This window comes from Hyperolius riggenbachi, chromosome 9 (assembly GCF_040937935.1).
Source record: "Hyperolius riggenbachi isolate aHypRig1 chromosome 9, aHypRig1.pri, whole genome shotgun sequence".
In the NCBI taxonomy this organism is placed as follows: domain Eukaryota; kingdom Metazoa; phylum Chordata; class Amphibia; order Anura; family Hyperoliidae; genus Hyperolius; species Hyperolius riggenbachi.
The window spans coordinates 112,624,572-112,647,990 of record NC_090654.1 but is presented as its reverse complement, the minus strand read 5'-3'; the positions used below and the strand labels follow the sequence as shown (position 1 = coordinate 112,647,990).

General features: G+C 43.4%; 1 protein-coding gene across 1 annotated transcript in view; it reads left to right on the top strand.

Annotated features, from left to right (window-relative positions):
* The window catches only part of LOC137532624 (uncharacterized), a 40,483-nt gene extending 31,368 nt beyond the window's left edge, over positions 1 to 9,115 (top strand). Inside the window, exon 3 of the mRNA XM_068253354.1 lies at positions 8,381 to 9,115. Coding sequence (XP_068109455.1) covers positions 8,381 to 8,871 — 491 coding nt within the window. The 3' untranslated portion in view covers positions 8,872 to 9,115. The remainder of the gene's footprint in view (positions 1 to 8,380) is intronic.
* The last annotated feature ends 14,304 nt before the right edge of the window (positions 9,116 to 23,419 follow it).

Below are 23,419 nucleotides of genomic sequence, written 5' to 3'. Positions count from 1 at the left end.
TTTAGACAAAGAAAATGGCCGCCAAAACCGGAAGTTGTACATTCATTCAGTCTGCTTGTTCCTGCTGGGGATCTGCGCTGCTGAAGTGTGACAATCCTAAACTTGTATAAACACAGCTGTTTCCTCCGTTGTGGTATTATTAGGCTCTGTACTCGTCACAGCTTCTCTGCATGTGAAGCATGTGACAGGCAGCTTACTCCCCCGGCAGACACAAAGACAGCCTCATAGAGCAGCTAAATCTGAGAGCACAGAGGCTGTCTGTGATACATAAGCGGAGCACACGGGACTGAGCCTGGAGGGGGTGTGGAGGGGGTGTGCATAATTTGTCCCCATTACAACAGAGCCAGCCCCTTTCTCCCCTGGCTCGACAAGGCTTGACAAAGGAATTTAGATTAGATACATTTAAAGATATTTCAGAGATGGTGAAACTAGAGAAGACTGCAGTAACCCAGACCACATTAGAACAGGAACAGGAACTTATAGGAAAGGAGAAATAAGGTTGAAAATTTTGTTACAGAGTCTCTTTAACCACTTCCCGACCGCCCAACGCACAGAGTCAGCCGGAAAGTGGACCCCGCAAGGACCAGCTCATGCCCAGAGGCGGCAGTCCTTGTAGGAGCCGGGGCGGCGCAATCGCGTCATTCGTGACGCGATCGGCCGCCGGGGACTGGCTCCGCCCACCTCGCGCTGTAACCCGCCGGCCGTTCGGAAGTGCCGGCGGGTTACTAGCACCCGGATCACCGCATACAAAGTGTATAATACACTTTGTAATGTATACAAAGTGTATTATACAGGCTGCCTCCTGCCCTGGTGGTTCCAGTGTCCGAGGGACCACCAGGGCAGGCTACAGCCACCCTAGTCTGCACCCAAGCACACTGATTTCCCCCCCCCCCTGCCCCCTGATCGTCCACAGCACCCCTCAGACCCCCCCCCTGCCCACCCCCCAGACCACTGTTTGCACCCAATCACCACCCTAATCACCCATCAATCACTCCCTGTCACTATCTGTCAACACTATTTTTTTTTATTCCCTAAACTGTCCCCTGCACCCTCCTGATCACCCCCCCACCCCTCAGATTCTCCCCAGACCCCCCCCCCAGACACCCCCCCCCCTGTGTACTGTATGCATCTATCCCCCTGATCACCTGTCAATCACCTGTCAATCACCTATCAATCACCTGTCAATCATCCATCAATCACCCATCAATCACCGCTTGTCACTGCCACCCATCAATCAGCCCCTAACCGGCCCTTTGCGGGCAATCTGATCACCCACCCACACCAATAGATCGCCCGCAGATCCGACGTCAGATCACCTCCCAAGTGCAGTGTTTATATCTGTTCTCTACCCTAAACACCCACTAATTACCCATCAATCACCCATCAATCACCCCCTATCACCACCTGTCACTGTTACCCATCAGATCAGACCCTAATCTGCCCCTTGCGGGCACCCAATCACCCGCCTACACGCTCAGATTGCCCTCAGACCCCCCCTTATCAATTCGCCAGTGCAATATTTACATCTGTTCTTCCCTGTAATAACCCACTGATCACCTGTCAATCACCCATCAATCACCCCCTGTCACTGCCACCCATCAATCACCCCCTGTCACTGCCACCCATCAATCAGCCCCTAACCTGCCCCTTGCGGGCAATCTGATCACCCACCCACACCAATTGATCGCCCGCAGATCCGACGTCAGATCACCTCCCAAGTGCAGTGTTTACATCTGTTCTCTACCCTAAACACCCACTAATTACCCATCAATCACCCCCTGTCACTGCTACCTATCAGATTAGACCCCTATCTGCCCCTAGGGCACTCAATCACCCGCCCACACCCTCAGAACGCCCTCAGACCCCAGCCCTGATCACCTCGCCAGTGCATTGCTTGCATCTATTCCCCCCTCTAATCACATCTTGAGACACCCATCAATCACCTCCTGTCACACCCTAGCACACCTACCCATCAGATCAGGCTCTAATTTGCCCCGTGTGGGCTCCTGATCACTCGGCCAAACCCTTAGATCCCCCTCAGACCCCCTTCCGATCACCTCCCCAGTGCATTGATTGCATCTATTTTCCCCTCTAACCACCCCCTGAGACACCCATCAATCACCTCCTGTCACACCCCTAGCACTCCTAGCCATCAGATCAGGCCCAATACAACCTGTCATCTAAAAGGCCACCCTGCTTATGACCGGTTCCACAAAATTCGCCCCCTCATAGACCACCTGTCATCAAAATTTGCAGATGCTTATACCACTGAACAGTCATTTTGAGACATTTGGTTTCCAGACTACTCACGGTTTTGGGCCCGTAAAATGCCAGGGCGGTATAGGAACCCCACAAGTGACCCCATTTTAGAAAAAAAGACACCCCAAGGTATTCTGTTAGGTGTATGACAAGTTCATAGAAGATTTTATTTTTTGTCAAAAGTTAGCGGAAATTGATTTTTATTGTTTTTTTTTCACAAAGTGTCATTTTTCACTAACTTGTGACAAAAAATAAAATCTTCTATGAACTCGCCATACACCTAACTGAATACTTTGGGGTGTCTTCTTTCTAAAATGGGGTCACTTGTGGGGTTCCTATACTGCCCTGGCATTTTAGGGGCCCTAAACCGTGAGGAGTAGTCTAGAAAACAAATGCCTCAAAATGACCTGTGAATAGGACATTGGGCCCCTTAGCGCACCTAGGCTGCAAAAAAGTGTCACACATGTGGTACCGCCGTAATCAGGAAAAGTAGTATAATGTGTTTTGGGGTGTATTTTTACACATACCCATGCTGGGTGGGAGAAATATCTGTAAATGGACAATTGTGTGTAAAAAAAATCTAACAATTGTCATTTACAGAGATATTTCTCCCACCCAGCATGGGTATGTGTAAAAATACACCCCAAAACACATTATACTACTTCTCCTGAGTACAGCGGTACCATATGTGTGGCACTTTTTTACACCCTAAGTACGCTAAGGGGCCCAAAGTCCAATGAGTACCTTTAGGATTTCACAGGTCATTTTGCGACATTTGGTTTCAAGACTACTCCTCACGGTTTAGGGCCCCTAAAATGCCAGGGCAGTATAGGAACCCCACAAATGACCCCATTCTAGAAAGAAGACACCCAAAGGTATTCCGTTAGGAGTATGGTGAGTTCATAGAAGATTTTATTTTTTGTCACAAGTTAGCGGAAAATGACACTTTGTGAAAAAAAACAATTAAAATCAATTTCCGCTAACTTGTGCCAAAAAAATAAAATCTTCTATGAACTCACCATACTTCTAACGGAATACCTTGGGGTGTCTTCTTTCTAAAATGGGGTCATTAGTGGGGTTCTTATACTGCCCTGGCATTTTAGGGGCCCTAAACCGTGAGGAGTAGTCTTGAAACAAAAATGACCTGTGGAATCCTAAAGGTACTCATTGGACTTTGGGCCCCTTAGTGCAGTTAGAGTGTAAAAAAGTGCCACACATGTGGTATCGCCGTACTCAGGAGAAGTAGTATAATGTGTTTTGGGGTGTATTTTTACACATACCCATGCTGGGTGGGAGAAATCTCTCTGTAAATGGACAATTGTGTGTAAAAAAATCAAAACAATTGTCATTTACAGAGAGATTTCTCCCACCCAGCATGGGTATGTGTAAAAATACACCCCAAAACACATTATACTACTTCTCCTGAGTACGGCGGTACCACATGTGTGGCACTTTTTTACACCCTAAGTACGCTAAGGGGCCCAAAGTCCAATAAGTACCTTTAGGATTTCACAGGTCATTTTGCGACATTTGGTTTCAAGACTACTCCTCACGGTTTAGGGCCCCTAAAATGCCAGGGCAGTATAGGAACCCCACAAATGACCCCATTCTAGAAAGAAGACACCCAAAGGTATTCCGTCAGGAGTATGGTTGTGATGAAACGCGGAAAAGCCGCTGCCTCTCAAGGTGAGGCGGCTGTTTACGCGTCCAGCAGGGCGTCACAACGCGGAAAAAACGCTGCATGCCGCATAGGCAGAACGGCGGATTCCGCATTGGTAACGGCGGAATCTGCATTAGAGGCAGCTCCCGCACTCAGTTCACTGGATACATTGCAAAACAGTACTGGTGTGGCTGGGACTGATAGTCCACCTAGATTCAGACTGACACGCGCGCGCACAGAGGCAGAGCTTAAATAACAGCCAGAAGGGAGTCAGCTGACCAGGCGGGTCAGCTGACATTTTCCACTACTCTCTTTGGTCCAGCAATTAGGGAGGTCCTGGAGAGGTCCTTGTGTATATATACTGCTGGCTGTTCACTTGCTCTTTGTCTGGCGTTGCAAACACATACGTGGGAGCACTCAGACCTGTAGTCAGATCCTTAAGTGTGCCGGGACCAGCTGGAGCTGTAATCCTACACTTAGCTAGATTCTGTTGATAGCTTAAAGTACTAGTTTGATTGTGATTATCTGTTATGACTCTTTGCCTGCCTGACTATCCTCCTGAACTCTGATCTTGTACCTTGCCATTCTGATACTCTGTTGCCGAACCCCGGCTCGTCCTTAGACTCTGCTTCTGCCTCCTGATCTTGTACCTCGATATTTCTGATACCCTGTTGCCGAACCCTGCCTGTACCTAGACTCCGCCTCTGCCTTCTGATTCTGTACTTTATCTGTCCGTGTGTTACAACCTGGCTTGTCCGACCTCGAGAACCAACCTTACTATTGGAGGCGGTTCCCCGTCCTGTTAGTGACACTACCTCCTGAGTGTCACTTTCAGACTAACCTTCCTACTGTCAGCCTGACTCCTCCCGCCTTGGAGAGTTCAGGTCTTCGGAAGGAAGCCGTGCAGTACTCCTCACTGCACAGAGGCCAGTCCTCTAAGTGTTACTGTTACACCAAACACTACACTCTACTCAGGTGAACCGAGGTTAGCTTGTATATCGGATTATCGGTGATACTGCAGATCACTTATAATCTGGTATACATCTGTATTCCCAGTGATACTGCAGATCACCGGTAATCAGATCCTCTCTGTGCTTCACCGTTCGTTACAATGGTGAGTTCATAGAAGATTTTATTTTTTGTCACAAATTAGCTGAAAATGACACTTTGTGTAAAAAAACAATTAAAATCAATTTCCGCTAACTTGCGACAAAAAATAAAATCTTCTATGAACTCGCCATACTCCTAACGGAATACCTTGGGGTGTCTTCTTTCTAAAATGGGGTCATTAGTGGGGTTCCTATACTGCCCTAGCATTTTAGGGGCCCTAAACCGTGAGGAGTAGTAACAAAAATGACCTGTGAAATCCTAAAGGTACTCATTGGACTTTGGGCCCCTTAGCGCAGTTAGGGTGCAAAAAAGTGCCACACATGTGGTATCGCCGTACTCAGGAGAAGTAGTATAATGTGTTTTAGGGTGTATTTTTACACATACCCATGCTGAGTGGGAGAAATATCTCTGTAAATGGACAATTGTGTGTAAAAAAAAATCAAACAATTGTCATTTACAGAGATATTTCTCCCACCCAGCATGGGTATGTGTAAAAATACACCCCAAAACACATTATACTACTTCTCCTGAGTACGGCAATACCACATGTGTGGCACTTTTTTGCAGCCTAACTGCGCTAAGGGGCCCAAAGTCCAATGAGCACCTTTAGGCTTTACAGGGGTGCTTACAATTTAGCACCCCCAAAATGTCAGGACAGTAAACACACCCTACAAATGACACCATTTTGGAAAGTAGACACTTCAAGGTATTCAGAGAGGGGCATGGTGAGTCCGTGGCAGATTTCATTTTTTTTGTCGCAAGTTAGAAGAAATGGAAATTTTTTTTTTTGGGGTCACAAAGTGTCATTTTCCGCTTACTTGTGACAAAAAATAATATCTTCTATGAACTCACTATGCCTCTTAGTGAATACTTTGGGATGTCTTCTTTCCAAAATGGGGTCATTTGGGGGGTATTTATACTATCCTGGAATTTTAGCCCCTCATGAAACATGTCAGGTGGTCAGAAAAGGCAGAGATGCTGGAAAATGGGAAAATTCACTTTTTGCACCATAGTTTGTATACGCTATAACTTTTACCCAAACCAATAAATATAGGCTGAATGGGTTTTTTTTTATCAAAAACATGTTTGTCCACATTTTTCGTGCTGCATGTATACAGAAATTTTACTTTATTTGAAAAATGCCAGCACAGAAAGTTAAAAAAATCATTTTTTTGACAAAATTCATGTCTTTTTTGATGAATATAATAAAAAGTAAAAATCGCAGCAGCAATCAAATAGCATCAAAAGAAAGCTTTATTAGTGACAAGAAAAGGAGCCAAATTTCATTCAGGTGGTAGGTTGTATGACCGAGCAATAAACTGTGAAAGCTGCAGTGGTCTTAATGGAAAAAAAGTGCCTGGTCCTTAAGGGGGGGGGGGGGGGGGGTAAAGCCCACGGTCCTCAAGTGGTTAAGGAGCCCTTGACTGTTATAGAGAAAACATTTCTCGCTTAAATACCCATTGGTAAAGTGATTTCAGTGATTCAGTGATAATAAACTGCCTCCACTGTTTAGATTAAATCCTCGTCTCAATTGGCCTGGGAGAATGACCTATGAAGATCACTGACTCAAGAATCTTGGGAAAAGTTAAGGGCCATTACTATAAAATGTCCCCCTAATTCTAGCCCGACAGAGACTTCTATAAACTTTTTTTATAATACCTACATTACTCCAGATAGAATGTCTAAATACTCATCTTCAATACATCCCGTGTGTTTCAGAGGATGTCAATATATGGGCACTTTTTGGCACACATGGTAGACCTGCTCATTTGTTCAAATGATCTGGTTTCGAATATATAGAGTTACCAGTACCGTATCTTATAATTCTATCTCTCCTTGCCCAGTTAATACGTTACTCAATGCAAGAATAAATTCACCATCTATAGCAGAACTAGACTACTCTATAGACTACTCACTAAATTGGTGTCAGCAGTCAGAATTTCTATAGGGGCCAAGTGGTTATCCAATGATATAGACTGGAATCAAATAGTGGTTAAACTGAACTATATATGCCAAAAGGAATATCTTACAAGTTGTACCCAAGAGAACGCTCCTTCCTTTTTAATATTTGGGAACCCTGGCTCAATTCAACACATGGTTCTCACTTATCTTTATACACCCCACACTAGTACCCATTTGGCTGTACAAAAGCTCAGTAGGCACAATGCTTTCTACACCTTGTTATGTAACAAAAATAATGTTTTGTGATGTTGTTGACTAGTACTGTGGCTATTAGATTTCAGTTATTAGGTTTTATTTGTACAGTATTCAGTAAGTTGTATGCTTTATTTTTTTCATTGATTGACTTTTTATGCTTTCAATAAAGCTGTTTGATAGCAAAAACTAAAACAACCCCCTCTTCCCTACCCCCTCCCACACATACTGGTTATAGTATGGTGAGCACCAGGTGTTACCAGTAGTAAATATCTCATCCAGAACTAAGAATATTAATCATGTTAACTCTTGATATGGAACTATTAAAGTGAACCTCCAGACTAAAAACCGACTCAGCAGCACTGAAAAGGCCTCGTGTTTCTTTAACAGTTTCACAGCATCAGAACTTTGTTTCTCTTATACAAGCCTCATTTTTAGCTGCACAGAAGAAAACTGCCCGGGCAGTTGTTCTCGTTCTGCTGTTTTGGTGCAATTTTTTTTTTTTTTTTTTTTTTTTTTACATTTTGAATTTGACATTTGAAGCCTAGTGTGTGCAGCTGGAAGGGGTTATCAGGACACAGGACAGTTGGAACTGTGTCTCATGCTCCCTGTCACCTCCTTTCAACCAAAAAGATGCCTGCCCCCATGACAAACATGGCAGCCCCCATTAATCACAAACATTTGCCTGTTCTTTTAAAACAGGGTGGGTAAAAGATTATATTACCAATCTATTCTAATTAACATAACTAATGTAACTTAATAACAGTATGTTTGTTTAGGCTGAAGTTCCCCTTTAAGTACTGATCACTTGAAACAGCGAATATTGATACATTTTTCCCACCTTGGGTGTCATCTTACCTTACTTCATCAAAGGGCTAATCTTGTACCAATGCAGAAATCTGCACGCGCAGTCAGAATACCAGTTTACCAGTCACAGAAATGTGACTGGTGAACACCTATTTACAGGAACTTTTGATAGACATTTTTTAAAAGTATTGTATTATTAATATTTTATGCCCAATGAAAGCAAATGTTGAGTTTTCTGTAAAAAAAAAAGGCAAAATTATTGCTAAAATACTATAATTTGGAATGTTACAAAAATGAGCAATGAGTAGATTTTCTGATATTGTTTTATTCACTGTATTGGAAAATAATACAATGTATGTTTTACATTAATATTTGTTTCTTCCTTTCTAGGATCTTCTCAAACCTCACATGGTTCTGCGCTTGCAAAACCTCTGGTTCAGTCCCGCAAGCCCTTCTGGGTTCCAAAACCCCCAGAAGATCCACCAAAGACTTTTCCAAAAACCCCAGAAGATCCACCAAATCCTTTTCCCGCCTTGCCCCCGAAAGCCCCAGAAAAACCACCCAAGCCTATTCCATATAATCTCATCCTGCCTCCGCTTCCAGCAGAAAATCCACCCGAGCCTTTACCAGATAATCCTATCTTGCCTCATAAAGACCCAGGAAAACCAGCCAAGTCTAGTCCATATAAACCCATCTGGCCTCCGATACCTCCAGAAAATCCTCCCGATCCTTTTCCATATGATCCCATCTGGCCTCCTAAACCTGATACACCTATTCAACCCTATTATCCTGATCTACCTCCAATAGCCATAGAGCCTTTTGATCCAGCAAATTTTGGTGATGGAGATTTTCTACAGCCAGAATTTAACTTCTTCCCCTAGATATGGAATACATCTGTACCTTAATCAGGAATGCTGCTTGGCGTATTAGTCTAAGAGGCGTTAGAAAAGTAGTAAAACTGGAATTGCATGTGTCGTGTTCTGTAAGTGTGACTAAATCATGAACATAATGAATTGATTCCGTGATGTTATTACTTTTTTTGGAGGAGAATAACAATGCCATAAATAGTTGAAATTGGCACTGCCACTGATGTGACGTAATAAAACTGAAACCTAGTGAAGCTTCTTACAGTATTTGTGATGGCTAATTCTGAAAAATGTTAAGCACTGGACTGCATAACTGGGCCGTATAACCATTAGATAGGTTAAAGTATAACTCCAGAAAAGTAACCAAATCAGCTATATAGATTGCTAGCAGGTCAACAAGCCTTTTTGTACTTAGTGATATGAATCATTGTAGTGAGGGTTGGGTAGCTGTAGGGTTGGTACAGCTGTAGGGTTGCAAGCAATATAGATTCTCTTACAACCCTTCAGAAATACATATCACTTCTACATACGGATATACTGTATGTAGGATGTCTGAAATTGTACTTCCTGCTTTGTGCAGATGTCTAATTACAAAAACAAACTGATGATGTGAACAAAGACGAGACAATACTGGGAAGTACATTCTATATGATACAACTGGCCTCAGACTGAATCAGAGCAGTAATTTTAATAACATTTAGTTACAAAATGCGTGTACAACTATTTGTCACAAAAAAATAATTTTCTATTTAAAAAGTTGAATTTATATGTTAGATTTTGTAAAAAGAGAAAAAAGAGGAGGGGGGATTGTGGGAGTATTATACAACTGCTTTACCTTGTCTGCTGTGGAAGCTGACGTGCCACACAACTGCCATGCGAAGTAGAAGAGCTAACCAAGAACTTGAACACAAGTGATAACTGGGTGTGTCTACAGATAATTGGCTGGGATGTATGCAAAAGGGAGTCTTATCGGGTTTACTAAACAGTAAATGCTGTCTTGGTCCATGACTGCGGCTTGAGCTCATATTTATCACTATGTGGAACCAATAATTTGTTTTATGGAGATGTTATGTTTATTTGGTAATTTTAAGTAAGTCTTTAAAATTTCTGCTTTTTGTATCTGGTGGTTTTATGTAAGTCTTTTAAATTTCTGCTGGGTGTGACTGATTGCCCTGTCATGTAAGCTCTGCACATTTGATTGAGTGAGCTTGATTGGGTTAAGTTAGATGCTTTCCTGAAAAATATCCATGGCTATAATTATTAGGTAATTCCCGATTGTGTTGATCCCGGGATTTTATGTGAGTGCCATCTGGAATCAGGAAGGAATTTTTTCACTTTTGGAGTTAATTGGACCATGCCTTCCTCTGGATCAACAGGGATATGTAAGGGTGCAGTCTAGTATTGTACTTTATTTCTGGTTGAACTCGATGGACGTATGTCTTTTTTCAACCCAACTAACTATGTAATTATGCAACATTTCTCCATTTCTCAGTCCATCCTAAACACTGCCATGGATATGACCCTCAAGGACTGAAGTTCGACACCTGTGCTCCACCTTCTTGTTGATTGTGTCCAATTGTGGATTCACTCGTGTGTGTAATATTCATCAGCATCAACTTCCAACATAGGTTCTCTAGAATTAGATTTACAAACTGAACAAATCTCACCTGTCAGCACTATTAACTGGTCTCAAGCCTCATCTACACGCGTAGATGAGGCTTCGATCCGGCGGCTCGATTAGCCGCCGGATTGCCTCTTCCGCATCCCCCCGCGTACTCGCCGCGTCCCCGCTCGCCCGCGCGTGCGTCGGATTCGATTCCCCGCTCGTCCCCGCCCACGCCGCTTATCTTCCGCTCGATTCCCTGCCATTGTCCTATCGCGGGGAACGAGCAGGGAATCGGCGGTGGCAAGATCCGACCTGTCGGATCTTATGAATCGAGCCGCATCAGCGGCTCGATTGATAAGGAACAACGGAGCCTCATCTACGCGTGTAGATGAGGCTTAAGAATTCCTTCGCTTGTGCCAGACCCCTGTAGCAACACCACTCCTGCTGTGCATCCAAAAATAAAGCAAATGGAGACATCAGACTACAAGCTTGCAACAGAGGCTGTGTATTGCAACACAACAGGGTCACAACATGTTTTGGGCAGGGCCTCTCCTCAAATGCGCTCCACCCAAAACATGTTGTGACCCTATTGTGCTCCAATACACAGCGTTTGTTGCAAGCCTGTGGTGTACTGTCTCCACTTGTTTGACCAGTAGAATTAGATTCACCTTGTTGTAGCCCTTGGCTTGTCTTCATATCAATGGATATGGATATGAAATCTCAATTTTTGGGGGAGAGGTTTTGTGCATCCACTGGTTTTATATGAGCCCAAACCCTTTAAATGTTTGCTTTGTGTGACTGCAAGTAGTGTTGCTTAGGCATAGTAGAATTCTTGGAGTAGTAAGTGATTAGTAGGGATGGTACGGAATTATGCAGATCTTGCAAGCAAATTTATGCATCTTGAAAATGTACTGCAGCCAATTATTTCTGCCAAAGTCTACTTCAGATGGTAAATTTTAAGCTGCATAGATTTGCATCCAATATTTGAATAATCTTGTAACAACTTGGAACTTATTAACCATCCCTTGTGATTACATACCAGAAAGGAGGGATTAAACTCATCCTTCTAAGAGACCATGATTTTAAACGGAAGGTGTTGAGGTAAGTGGTCAAATTTACATATAAACAATCATTAACACTCTGCACTCATGACACTCACATCAAGCTGGAACACTAGCAGCATTAAAACAACCAGGTTGCAAAATTATGTGATTGAAGAAAGGGACATTAGGTCCCAAAATGGATTGCGTGCAATAGCATTGTGTGCTAGTCCCTTATACCAGCAATGAAGTCTCCCCGTTAACAGTAAGGGTCCCAACTCTGCCTATGCCAGTCAGCACGCAAGCAAACATTTTATGCTCATAACCTGGGATTCCCGCTGAGGCCTGTCAGGTTCAACCATTCTAGAGAACACACACATGCACATAAATCAGTCTAAGATTGCCGGGAGCAAAAAAATGCACCATTCCATAAATGAGCTGTACTGGCACAGGGGACCATTCAGCAAGACCACCATGGCTGTTAAAACATACAAGAAAGGAGGGGCTATGCTCATCCTGCTAAGTGACCATGATTTTAAATGGGAAAGCAGGTGCTGAGGGGAGTGGTCAAATTTTCATGTATATAATCATTAACCCTCTGCAATCATGACACATCAAGCAGGAACATCCCTAGTGATTAGTTTGATCAGGTTATTCAGATTTCTGATAGAAATGTGCCAAGCTGCTGGTTGCAACTATTAGGCCCCTTTCACATAGCAGGCTGAACTACACGCTCGTCGGGCAGTTTAGCCTCCCATCTGCCGACCACAGGTGCTTTTCAGCTGCAGTTAAATGCAGCTGAATGGCAGCGTTTGTAACCAAAAAACACAGTGGCATTACCCAGCTGCAAGAAAGAAAAAAAAAAAAAAACAAGATATGTCGCTTCTTAGATATGATGCCATAGGAGGCCGCTTCTTCAATGCGTATGTCAAGCGCTAGAAAGTGCCCGGTTGGTTCACGGAAGCAGCTGATGGGCAGTGAATTCACCTTAAAAGTAAGCTGTTGTTGACAGAAGTGCCAATTAAAGCACACCTGAACTGAGAGAGATGTGGAGCTGGCATATTTAATTCCTTTTAAACGATGCAGATTGCCTGGCTCAGCCACAGACTCCAATCTCCTGAAAGTCTTCCTGCACCTATTCTTCAGGGCCTTTCCAATCCTCTGTTCTTGCCCTTTTTAATATTTTATTGGTTCAATAGTCAAGTCCTTCTCAGGAAGGGCTTGGTGCCATGCTTGAGTGCTTCTGAACTGGGCATGACAAGTTCCAAGGTGCATTGTTTCCATTCCAGGGGTGTAGAAATACGTCTCCTGCCACGATTGCCACTGTGCGTGCTCCCGTCGCCACCTGTTAGTACACAGATCAAAGTGCCTGTGATCAATTGTCAAAAGTGAAAGTAAAGCATACACGCGTTGCTTCCTGTAACGCATGTATGCAGGAAACGATACATAATAGGAATAAAGTGGGTAGGGGACATCTAGTGGCCAAGTAGTAAAATTACCCCTAAATACATCCCATTAAATAAAAATATATACAATATCCAATTAATTAACCTCTTACCTCCCCTCCCATAGTTACCAAAATAAAACATTTTTATAAAAAAAAAAAAAAAAGTGACATTTAAAAAAAACAAAACATAAATACCTTAGGAACTTAACTTTTTAATATGTATCGCAACCAGGTATATTACTGTTATTTTTGCAAATAAGGGCTTGTAATTAGTGACGGATGCAAAACTAGAAAAAACACCCTTTTTTTTAAATAAAATATTGTCGCCAGACATTGTGATCGGGATATAATTTAAACGCTGCAATAACTGGGACAAATGGGCAAATAAAATACATGGGTTTTAATTGTGGAAGAAAGGATGATCCGCAAACCAGATTTGGCTGATGTGAAAAATGTCCTTTCTTTATTGAAAAAAATCCACAAAACAACGTGCAATAAAATCACAGGATCAACTGACGCGTATCGGGCTTACCATCTGCCCTTAGTCATAGTTAAAATTGAACCTATTAAGGGGACGGCTATATATAGGTGGGAGGAGAAAAAACTCCACCCCAAGCCCTCAATAGCCGAATCCTTAAAGAAACACTACACACAATGAGAAACATATAAATCGTTATTCAAAATAGACAAAAAAGTACAAAATGTGTATGTATTTTATACAATAAGAACAACAACAACATCAACACCAGTCTCTTGTTCAATGAGGAAGGCGCCTGGAGATGGCAGCCTCGGCAGCTTGCTCTGTCTTTCTATGTTTGTTTTATGTATTTTTGTTTTTCAACATTGCCTTGTGCAACCCAACCCGGATAACCTTCACCAGTGAACAACTACTGAGCATTCGGAACTTAGCTAAATATAATCTACCCCTGGATATTTCATCTACACTTGATCTTCTGGGGATTCTGACCAGTGGAGCTACAGTGCTGAACCAGGCAGTGAGGCTTAGAAGAAGAGGCAAGCGCTCCGGGATCCAGACTCGCTTTCGACGCAGAGGACTGCGCTCTCCACTACCTGGAATCATACTCTCTAATGTCAGGTTCATATGCAACAAACTAGATGAGCTTCAACTACTGATCAGAACAAAGAAGGACTTTTATCTCTCTGCGGCTATTTGCTTCACAGAAACTTGGCTATCTGAGCTTATTCCAGACAACGCTCTGCCTATTAATGGATTTACACTCTACAGATCTGACCGGGACCCACTTACTTCTGGCAAAATCAAAGGTGGAGGACTCTGCTTCTATATTAATGATAGATGGTGCACGGATGTTACAGTTATTAAGAGGACATGCTCGGCTGGGCTGGAAACTCTCTTCATAAACTGCAGACCCTACTATTCACCCCGTGAGTTTTCTTCATTTATTTTGGCTGCTGTGTACATCCCTCCACAAACATGTATGCAGCCTGCGCTCCAAGATCTCGCAGATCAAATCACTGAGGTGGAAAGGGAGTACCCAGATTCTTTTTTTATCATACTAGGGGATTTCAACAGTGCTAACCTTTCCAAAGAACTCCCCAAATACAGGCAACACGTCACAAGCGCAACTAGAGAAGGTAAGACACTCGATCACTGTTACACTACGACTAAGGACTCGTATCACTCTGTCAGCAGGGCAGCTTTGGGGAACTCTGATCATGCTGTTGTACAGCTTATCCCAACATACATCCAAAGACTAAAAACTGGCAAACCTGTAGTGACCACAGTTAAGAAATGGACTAGTGAAGCTGTAGAAAAACTGCAGAGCTGCTTTGATTTAACTGACTGGAATTTATTTAAAGAATCCACCAGTGACCTAAATGAATACACTGACGTTGTGACATCATATATTACCTTTTGTGAAGAGTCCTGCATCCCCTCAAAAAAGTGCACCAGGTACAATAACGATAAACCCTGGTTTACATCACATCTTAGGAAGCTGCGCCTCGATAAAGAAAGGGCATATCGTACAGGCGATAAAGTCCTCTACAAAGCTGTGAAATACAAACTGCAGAGAGCCATTACCGACGCAAAAAAAGATTATTCTCAAAAACTTGAGGAAAAATTTTCTAACGCCGACTCATCCACAATATGGAAATCTCTACCAGCTACAGGAAGAGATCTCCTCCCCCCTCACTACATAACCTGCAGCTTGCAAATGAACTGAATACATTTTATTGCAGGTTTGACACTACCAACAAAAGCCAAACACAACAAGTCAATTTGCATCTCTGCCACAGGCAAACTGAGCACTCCTCCAACCAGCCATCATCTCCACCCCCTGCAGTGCCTCAGTATGTACACAACACAGCAGACCAGACACAATCTGCTAACCTGTCCCCAGATGTGCATGCTATAACAATATGCCAATCAGAAGTAAATAGACTCTTTAACCACTTGCCGACCGCACGCTTATACCGTGCGTCGGCAAAGTGGCAGCTGCAGGACCAGCGACGCCGGCTGCAGGCTAATTAATCAGGAAGCAGCCGCTCGCGCGAGCGGCTGCTTCCTGTCAATTCACGGCGGGGGGCTCCGTGAATAGCCTGCGGGCCGCCGATGGCGGCTCGCAGGCTAAATGTAAACACAAGCGGAAATAATCCGCTTTGTTTACATTGTACGGCGCTGCTGTGCAGCAGCGCCGTAAGGCAGATCGGCGATCCCCGGCCAATCAGCGGCCGGGGATCGCCGCCGTGTGACAGGGGACGTCCTGTCACTGGCTGCACAGGACGGATAGCGTCCTGTGCAGCCCGGATCACTGGGCATGACAGGTAGGAGAGGGAGGGGGGCAATTTCGCCGCGGAGGGGGGCTTTGAGGTGCCCCCCCGCAACATGCCTGCAGACCGGAGCGATCAGACCCCCCCTGCACATCATCCCCATATGGGGGAAAAAAGGGGGGCGATCTGATCGCTCTGCGTGCCCGCTGATCTGTGCTGGGGGCTGCAGAGCCCACCCAGCACAGATCCCAACAAACAGCGCTGGTCCTTAAGGGGGGGTAAAGGGTGGGTCCTCAAGTGGTTAAAAAACAAAACACCAGGAAAGCAATGGGACCAGACACTGTGTCTGCAAAATGCTTAAATCTCTGTGCTGACCAATTAGCGCCTGTATTTACAGACATATTCAAAGCATCTCTAGAACTCTCAATTGTTCCTGAGTGCTTTAAAAGCTCAACTATTGTACCAATTAAAAAAAAAAAAACCTACATGTTTAAATGATTACAGGCCCGTTGCCCTGACATCACTGGTCATGAAAGCATTTGAAAAACTGATAATGAATTATCTGAAATCCATCACAGATCCCCTGCTGGACTCTTTGCAATTTGCCTACAGGCCTAACAGATCCGCAGACGATGCCGTGAACATGTGTATGCATTATGTACTACAGCATTTAGATATCCCAGGAACCTACACCAGGATTTTATTTATAGATTTCAGCTCTGCATTTAATACCATAATTCCATCACTGCTGCACAGCAAGCTCTCCCAGCTACACATACCTGAACCCATCTGCAAATGGATAACAGACTTCTTAACCGACAGAAGACAGCGTGTTAGACTTGGTAAACTCACATCAAGCTCTCTGACAGTCAGCACTGGTGCACCCCAGGGCTGTGTGCTTTCCCCACTGCTGTACTCACTTTACACCAATTACTGCACCTCCACAGATCCATCTGTTAAGGTTCTGAAGTTTGCAGACGACACAACAGTTGTTGGTCTAATTCAAAATGGGGATGAGTATGCATACAGGCATGTGGTGGGACAGCTTTCCTCCTGGTGCAGCAGCAACAACTTGGAACTAAATGCTCTCAAAACTATGGAGATGATAATAGACTTTAGGAGATCTCCCCCCCAGCACTTCCCCTTAACCATAAATGGATCCACAATAACCCAAGTAGAGTCATTCAAGTTTCTTGGGTCCACGATCTCAAACGACTTAAAATGGGACAACAACACTGCCACTATTGTCAAGAAAGCACAACAGAGAATGTACCATCTACGGCAGCTGAAAAAGTTTGGCCTACCTCAAAATCTAATGGTGCAGTTCTACACTGCAATCATCGAATCCACCATAAAATCATCTATGACTGTATGGTTTGGCTCCTGCTCAGCATTAGAAAAGGGGAGGCTGCAGCGCATCATCCGATCAGCGGAAAGGATAATTAGCTGTAGCTTACCTTCCCTGCAGGATCTTTACACTAGCAGGTGCAGGAAGAGAGCAACCAAAATTGCCTCTGACCCCTCTCACCCAGCTCACTCCATCTTCCAGCGCATGCCTTCAGGAGTAAGATTCCGGTTAATCGCTACCAAAACCTCTAGACACAGGAACAGTTTTTTTCCTCAAGCGGTAGCCATACTTAACCCATTCGCGTTCCGGCGTTTTCACTTGAGCAATGTTCACCTCCCATTGATTAGCCTATAACTTTATCACTACTTATCACAATGAACTGATCTATATCTTGTTTTTTCCGCCACCAATTAGGCTTTCTTTGGGGGGTACATTTTGCTAAGAGCCACTTTACTATAAATGCATTTTAACAGGAAGAATAAGAAAAAACTGAAAAAATTCATTATTTCTCAGTTTTCAGCCATTATAGTTTTAAAATACTACATGCCTCCATAATTAAAACTCAAGTATTGTATTTGCCCATATGTCCCGGTTATTACACCGTTAAAATTATGTCCCTATCACAATGTATGGGGACAATATTTTATTTGGAAATAAAGGTGCATTTTTTTCCGTTTTGCATCTATCACTATTTACAAGTTTAAAATAAAAAAAAATATAGAAATATTTCATCTTTACATTGATATTTAAAAAGTTTAGACCCTTAGGTAAATATTTACATGTTTTTGTTTTTTTATTGTAATGTTTTTTTTTTATATTAAACATTTTATTTGGGTATTTTTGGGAGGGTGGAATGTAAACCAAAGTTTTTTAATGTAAATGTGTGTTGATTTTAATTTTTTTTACTTTTTGTTGTAGTTTTACTTTTTGGCCACAAGATGGCGGCCATGAGTTTGTTTACACGACGTCACTCTAAGCGTAACACACGCTTAGAGTGACGCATCGGGGAGGGAATGGCCAGAAAAAGCGAAGCTTCCGAGAGAAGCTGTCGCTTGTTCAGCGGGGGAGAGGAATCAATGATCGGGCACCATAGCCCGATACATTGATTCCGTGGCTACCGAATCCGCGGCAGGTAGTGTGCGTGCGCGCGCGCGATCGGCCGCGGGAGTGCGCGGTAGCGCGCATGGTTGGTTCCTGGACGTAGTTTCTACGTCCAGGAACCAAAATAGGTTAATGCTGAACCACGTTAGAGCTGCTAGGACTGAAAGTAATCAGCACAGAACTAAACATGAACAATTCTCACATTGCTTACTGCCACTATGCTTATAACGTCCTTAACTTGTAATATTCACACTGTCTGTCCTTGTATTGTTTTTGTTTGTGTTTGTTAAGCAACTGCCAAGACAAATTCCTTGTAGGTGCAAACTTACTTGGCGAAAATAAATTGATTCTGATTCTGATTCTGACAAGAAGTATATAAAAGTAGTCATGTTAAAAAGCGTACATGAACTTTCTGTCTACATGGGTTTTAATTACAGTATAACAGTATGTGTTATAATGGCTGAAAACTGAGAAATAATTATTTTTTTCCTATTATTCCCATTAAAATACATTTAGAATAAAATAATTCTTAGCACATTGAACCACCCAAAGAAAGCTTAATTGGTGGCTAATAAAACAAGATATAGATCATTTTGTTGTGATAAGTAGTGATAAAGTTATTGGGGAATGAAAGGCAGGAGCGGTGAATTGTGAAAATTGCTCTTGTCCAAAGGGGAAAAATCCCTCAGTGGTGAACTGGTTAAAGTTTTGGCACACTGATGGCAGGCTTTAACTTGTTAACGTTTATGTTTGTGCTTTGAGAAACATCTAATAATCTATTACACCCCTTTGCCAAACTTGGTATAGTTAACGGGGGTTGTACAATTAGTAAATGGACTATGTAAGACTAGCAAGGAATTAAAGGTTTCTGCAATTCTGGTCCTTGCATGTGACAGTAACAGGACCTCTGCATTGGTGCAGATGCTGTATCATGACATTTGTGTTGGAGTGCAGTAAAGAAATAACAGCACCATGCAGCACAGCCACACTTGTGCATGAATAGGAGCAGGGACACAAACTTTAAGAGGGTCAGAGGCAGTGGTCTCCAGTAGGACGCAGGAAGGCTCTAGTAAGTATGTGTTGGGGAATTCTGGCTTTAAAGTGTACCTGAAGTGACATAATGAGATAAACATAGGTATGGTACATAATAGTACCAGTCCTACAAACAAATTGTTTGATGTCCCTTTCTGATTTCCTGTAAAGCAAGCGTTTAAAAAAATAGAGTTGCAAATAAGCGTGTTGAACAGCTTGTTGCAGCTCCACAACGCAGATATTACATGGCTGCTATTCTTAAAAATATAAGACTGTTCTGTTACTAATTTTCTCTTTACCATTACCATCCCTAGCTATAGGTTCTAAAAGTGATGACATTTTTTCACAAGCTTTTAGACCCTAATGCTGCTTCCCACCAGGAAGTTGCGTTTTAGGGGACGTTATAGGTCGCATAACGTGCCCCTATCGCAACGCCTGGTGGTGTTGGAGCAGGATGCTACCTAGAGCTGCGTTATGCAGCTCTTGGTGCGCCTTTTTTGTGCTCTGGGATGCGGAGACCACGTGATCCGCATCACGTGGTCCCGCCAGCCAATCGCAGCACAGAGCGGCCGCTCCTGTAAAGTAAACACTGCACGTCACAGTGCAGTGAATATTAATTAGCCATGTGGCTGGCTGCGGAGGAGGAGGGGAGACCTCCTCCTCCAACATTACTGAGCATGTGCAAACAGTCTAACGCGGCTTAGCCGCATATAACGCACAGCATGCAGCACTTTAAGTTGACATCCAGCGTTACAATGTAACGCAACGTGGGCACTGTGAACAGCCCATTTAGATTTCATTGCTGTGAGTTAGGCTGCGTTACAGGCTGCACTAACGTGCGCCTGTACCGTCTTGCTGTGAAAGCAGCCTTAAAGGAGGAAAAAAGTCTTACCACTAGATAGCTCTACGGCAGCCCTGGATCCAGCGCTGCAATTTTCCCTCTGTCCACCTGGCGGCACTCTACTCCTATAGTGAGATCGTCAAGATTATCATCATAACGACACATGGCAATCTCACCAGAGGGATCGAGAGCCTCCGAGGATCGGAAGAAGAATGGCTGCCAGTGTCTGTATCCTGGGGAGGTGGGTTACAAACTCTGCCACGCTGCACTGTGCATCCATTCCTCTCTCCCTGCGGCTACCTCAAGTCAAGCTCGGGATTACCGCTCTGAGCTGCGGATTTCCAGCCCGAGTCTGACTTGGGGTTGCCGCTAAGGAGGTTAATAAACACATACAAGTAAGTATCCTAAAAGTTTATTTTCAGTTCAGCTTTACTAAAAATACTAAATACTGGGGAGTTTAGACTTATTCTTAGCTTAAATACACCATCTAGTGGCAGAGAATGAAAAAACAAAACCGTGAACACGGGGCAGCAGAAAAAATATACTTATCTAGATAAGGGAAGCTTCTGGATAGTTCAGAGGTTTCTCGTGTCCGCCTCGTCCCCACTGTTGGCACGCACGGACCCTCTGAACATATCCGATAAGAGCTCGTTGGATAGGTTCTTGTTGTTGCGCTACCTGCTGTGAGTGGCTCCAAGCTATTGTGCAGGCACAGTATGGCCATGCTCATGCATGAAAGGGAGCATGGCCACAAACTAAAAAAGGTTCTTGATCAGCGACAATAGGGCAGTAGAGGACACAGGAAGCCTCTGAAGGATCTTAGGCAAGTATTTTTTCCTTCTCCCTTAGGTTTGCTTTAAAAGACTGTAAGACCCAACTAGGTTTAGTGGGCAAAAACCAGGGAAAAAAAAAACACTAAACCTGGTGTGTCCATGGTCCAGAAGCATCTTGTAGATGTTCTCCCCAAATATTGTGTCCCCCTTGTACCTCATGTGTTCTCTTCTGTCCCCCATGTGTCCCCTCTTGTCCCATGTCTCCTCCGCTCCCCCTGAATAAATGAGAGCAACGGCGGCTTCTCTAATCCATCGGAGCCCACAGTAATCAGAAACCTCTCCTTTTCATCACTGCTACACTAGTGTAGACTTCTGCTGACGATGCAATCAGCAGAAGCCGACACTAGGGGAGCGGTGAGGCGTACGTATTAGCACGCCGTCGGTGCGTTGGGCGCAGGGCGAGACAAATGATGGTTCTCCCTGCTGTCGCTAAACTCCCCGGCAGCATTAAATACTGTCACAACTCGGAGGGAGGTGTGCTCTTACTCGCCCCACACGCATACTTTTGCTGCTATGAAGCGTCTGGTTTTGGCGCCCGGCGCTGAGTGCCAAAGTGAGGGAGAGGTCTCTGATTGCCGCAGGCTCTAATGGATTAGGTGAGCCATAGAAGCCGCCATATGAATCCGCTCATCAGCGTAAATACTCAAAGACATGAGTACTTCTGTGGGCTGCCAGAGGAGAGCTGATGATGTATTCTACCTGCTGGTCGAATAATTTCACCAAGGGGACTACAGTGGAATGAGGGGACGGAGAGAGGACTGAGAAGTCTATATGGGATCCAGTCTTCCCTCTTAGGTGAATATCACAGTCTTCTTTTAGGTCGCTTCAGGATTACTTTGAGGAAACAATCGATATTTAGTTATTCTACCATATGGAGGCATGAGGTTAATAAAAGGTCCTGTGTTAGGACCATGGGGAATCCTGCTATGAAGCCTTTGAGATGGTGGGAGGTAGGTGTATCCCATGGATTGTATATAAGGAGATAGAAAGCTGCATAAACTGTTGGCCTGCATAGATATCCATGAGGCTAAAACGCAGATTTATTATTTTATTGAAGGATGTCGAACTTTAATGTATAGCACCGTGAAGCACTCTTGCACTTTATATGTACCCCTGACAAAGCCCCTATTTTTTAGAGGGTGAAACACGTCGGGTTGTGGAGGGGTGATGTTAGCTTTAAGCACAATTACATTAATCTTTGTTGTTCTGGGATAGAGTGCAAACCTTAGATATATGTGAACTATATACAGCTGCATAAAAAGGCTTTAGTATACATGCCCCTCCCCCAGAGTAGTCAATCTATGATACTGAACTTGTAGGAGTAAACTCTCTATTTTATCATTTAAATGTAGTTAAAGTAACAATTTAATTATCTTAGAAAGTATACTACTGTGCCGATTACAATTAAATCATATTTGTGATTAGGAGTATGCATCATAGCAGACAAAAAGGCTTTAAGAGGGAAACTTTGCTGTAAAGGGGGGGCAGAGCTACATAATAATGCCCTGCTATATTCTGCCCTTGAAACCAGGATAACCAAAGTAAAAGTTTAACAACGTTGTTCGTGAATAGCTAGATCATGGGTGAGCCGTCTTTCGGCTTTACCCGGCACCCAAATTTAGTTGCACTGTTTTTCTGCTTCGTTTTGAGCAGTAAGAGTGAGGACTTCATATAATTGGTGTTCCTCCTGAGGAGAATCAACCACATTCTCGAAAACACGATCAGCATTTTTGTTACAGCATCAAAAACATGAGACATCTCCCCACCACAAACAATGACAAACACAAAATTTAGATCTTTGTGCCACAAAATATATATCTGTATCTTAAAGAGGAACTGTAGTGAAAATAACGTTGCTTGTATTTTTTTTTTCTTTTTTACAATCTTCTCCTTTAAATTTAGTCAGTGATAAATCTTTCCACTCCCCAATTTTGCATTCTGAATTTTATCATGAAGGGCGACATCTTCAGTTCTGTCAGGTGATGTTCATTTACTAAGAGTGCCAAAGCCAGTAGAAAATATACCTGATCTCCCAGAATGCTCTGAGGGACAAATTCCACATTGCTAAACAGCTTAGGCTCAACCTCACTGGGAGGGCAGTGCTGTATTTAATGTACAGCAATACAGTAAAACCCCCATTATCCACCACCAACAGGGATTGGCTGATGCTGGATAAGCGTAGTTTCTAGTAGCTAGAGAGTTAATGTCAAAAAAGGCCTTGCAAAGCAGTACTATACCCCACACTGTATACTTCCCATACACTCTTGTTATAATGTTGAAATACAGTAATTAAAAACAAAATAAGACAAAGGACAGACAACTTAATGCAACAGAGGTTTATTACTGTATAAAGAAGTGTAATCGTGTATTCTGCAAGGCCAGGATTTTTTCCTCTGGTTGCTTGAGAATTCTAGTTAACCGAGTTCTGAAACAGAGGTTTACTGTATATAGATATAGGAAGGATTTGTGATACTGAAAGCAGGAAACTTACGGTAAAAGTGGGTACCCAAGATGACATGTGACATGATGAGATACACGTGTATGTACAGTGGCAAGCATACCGA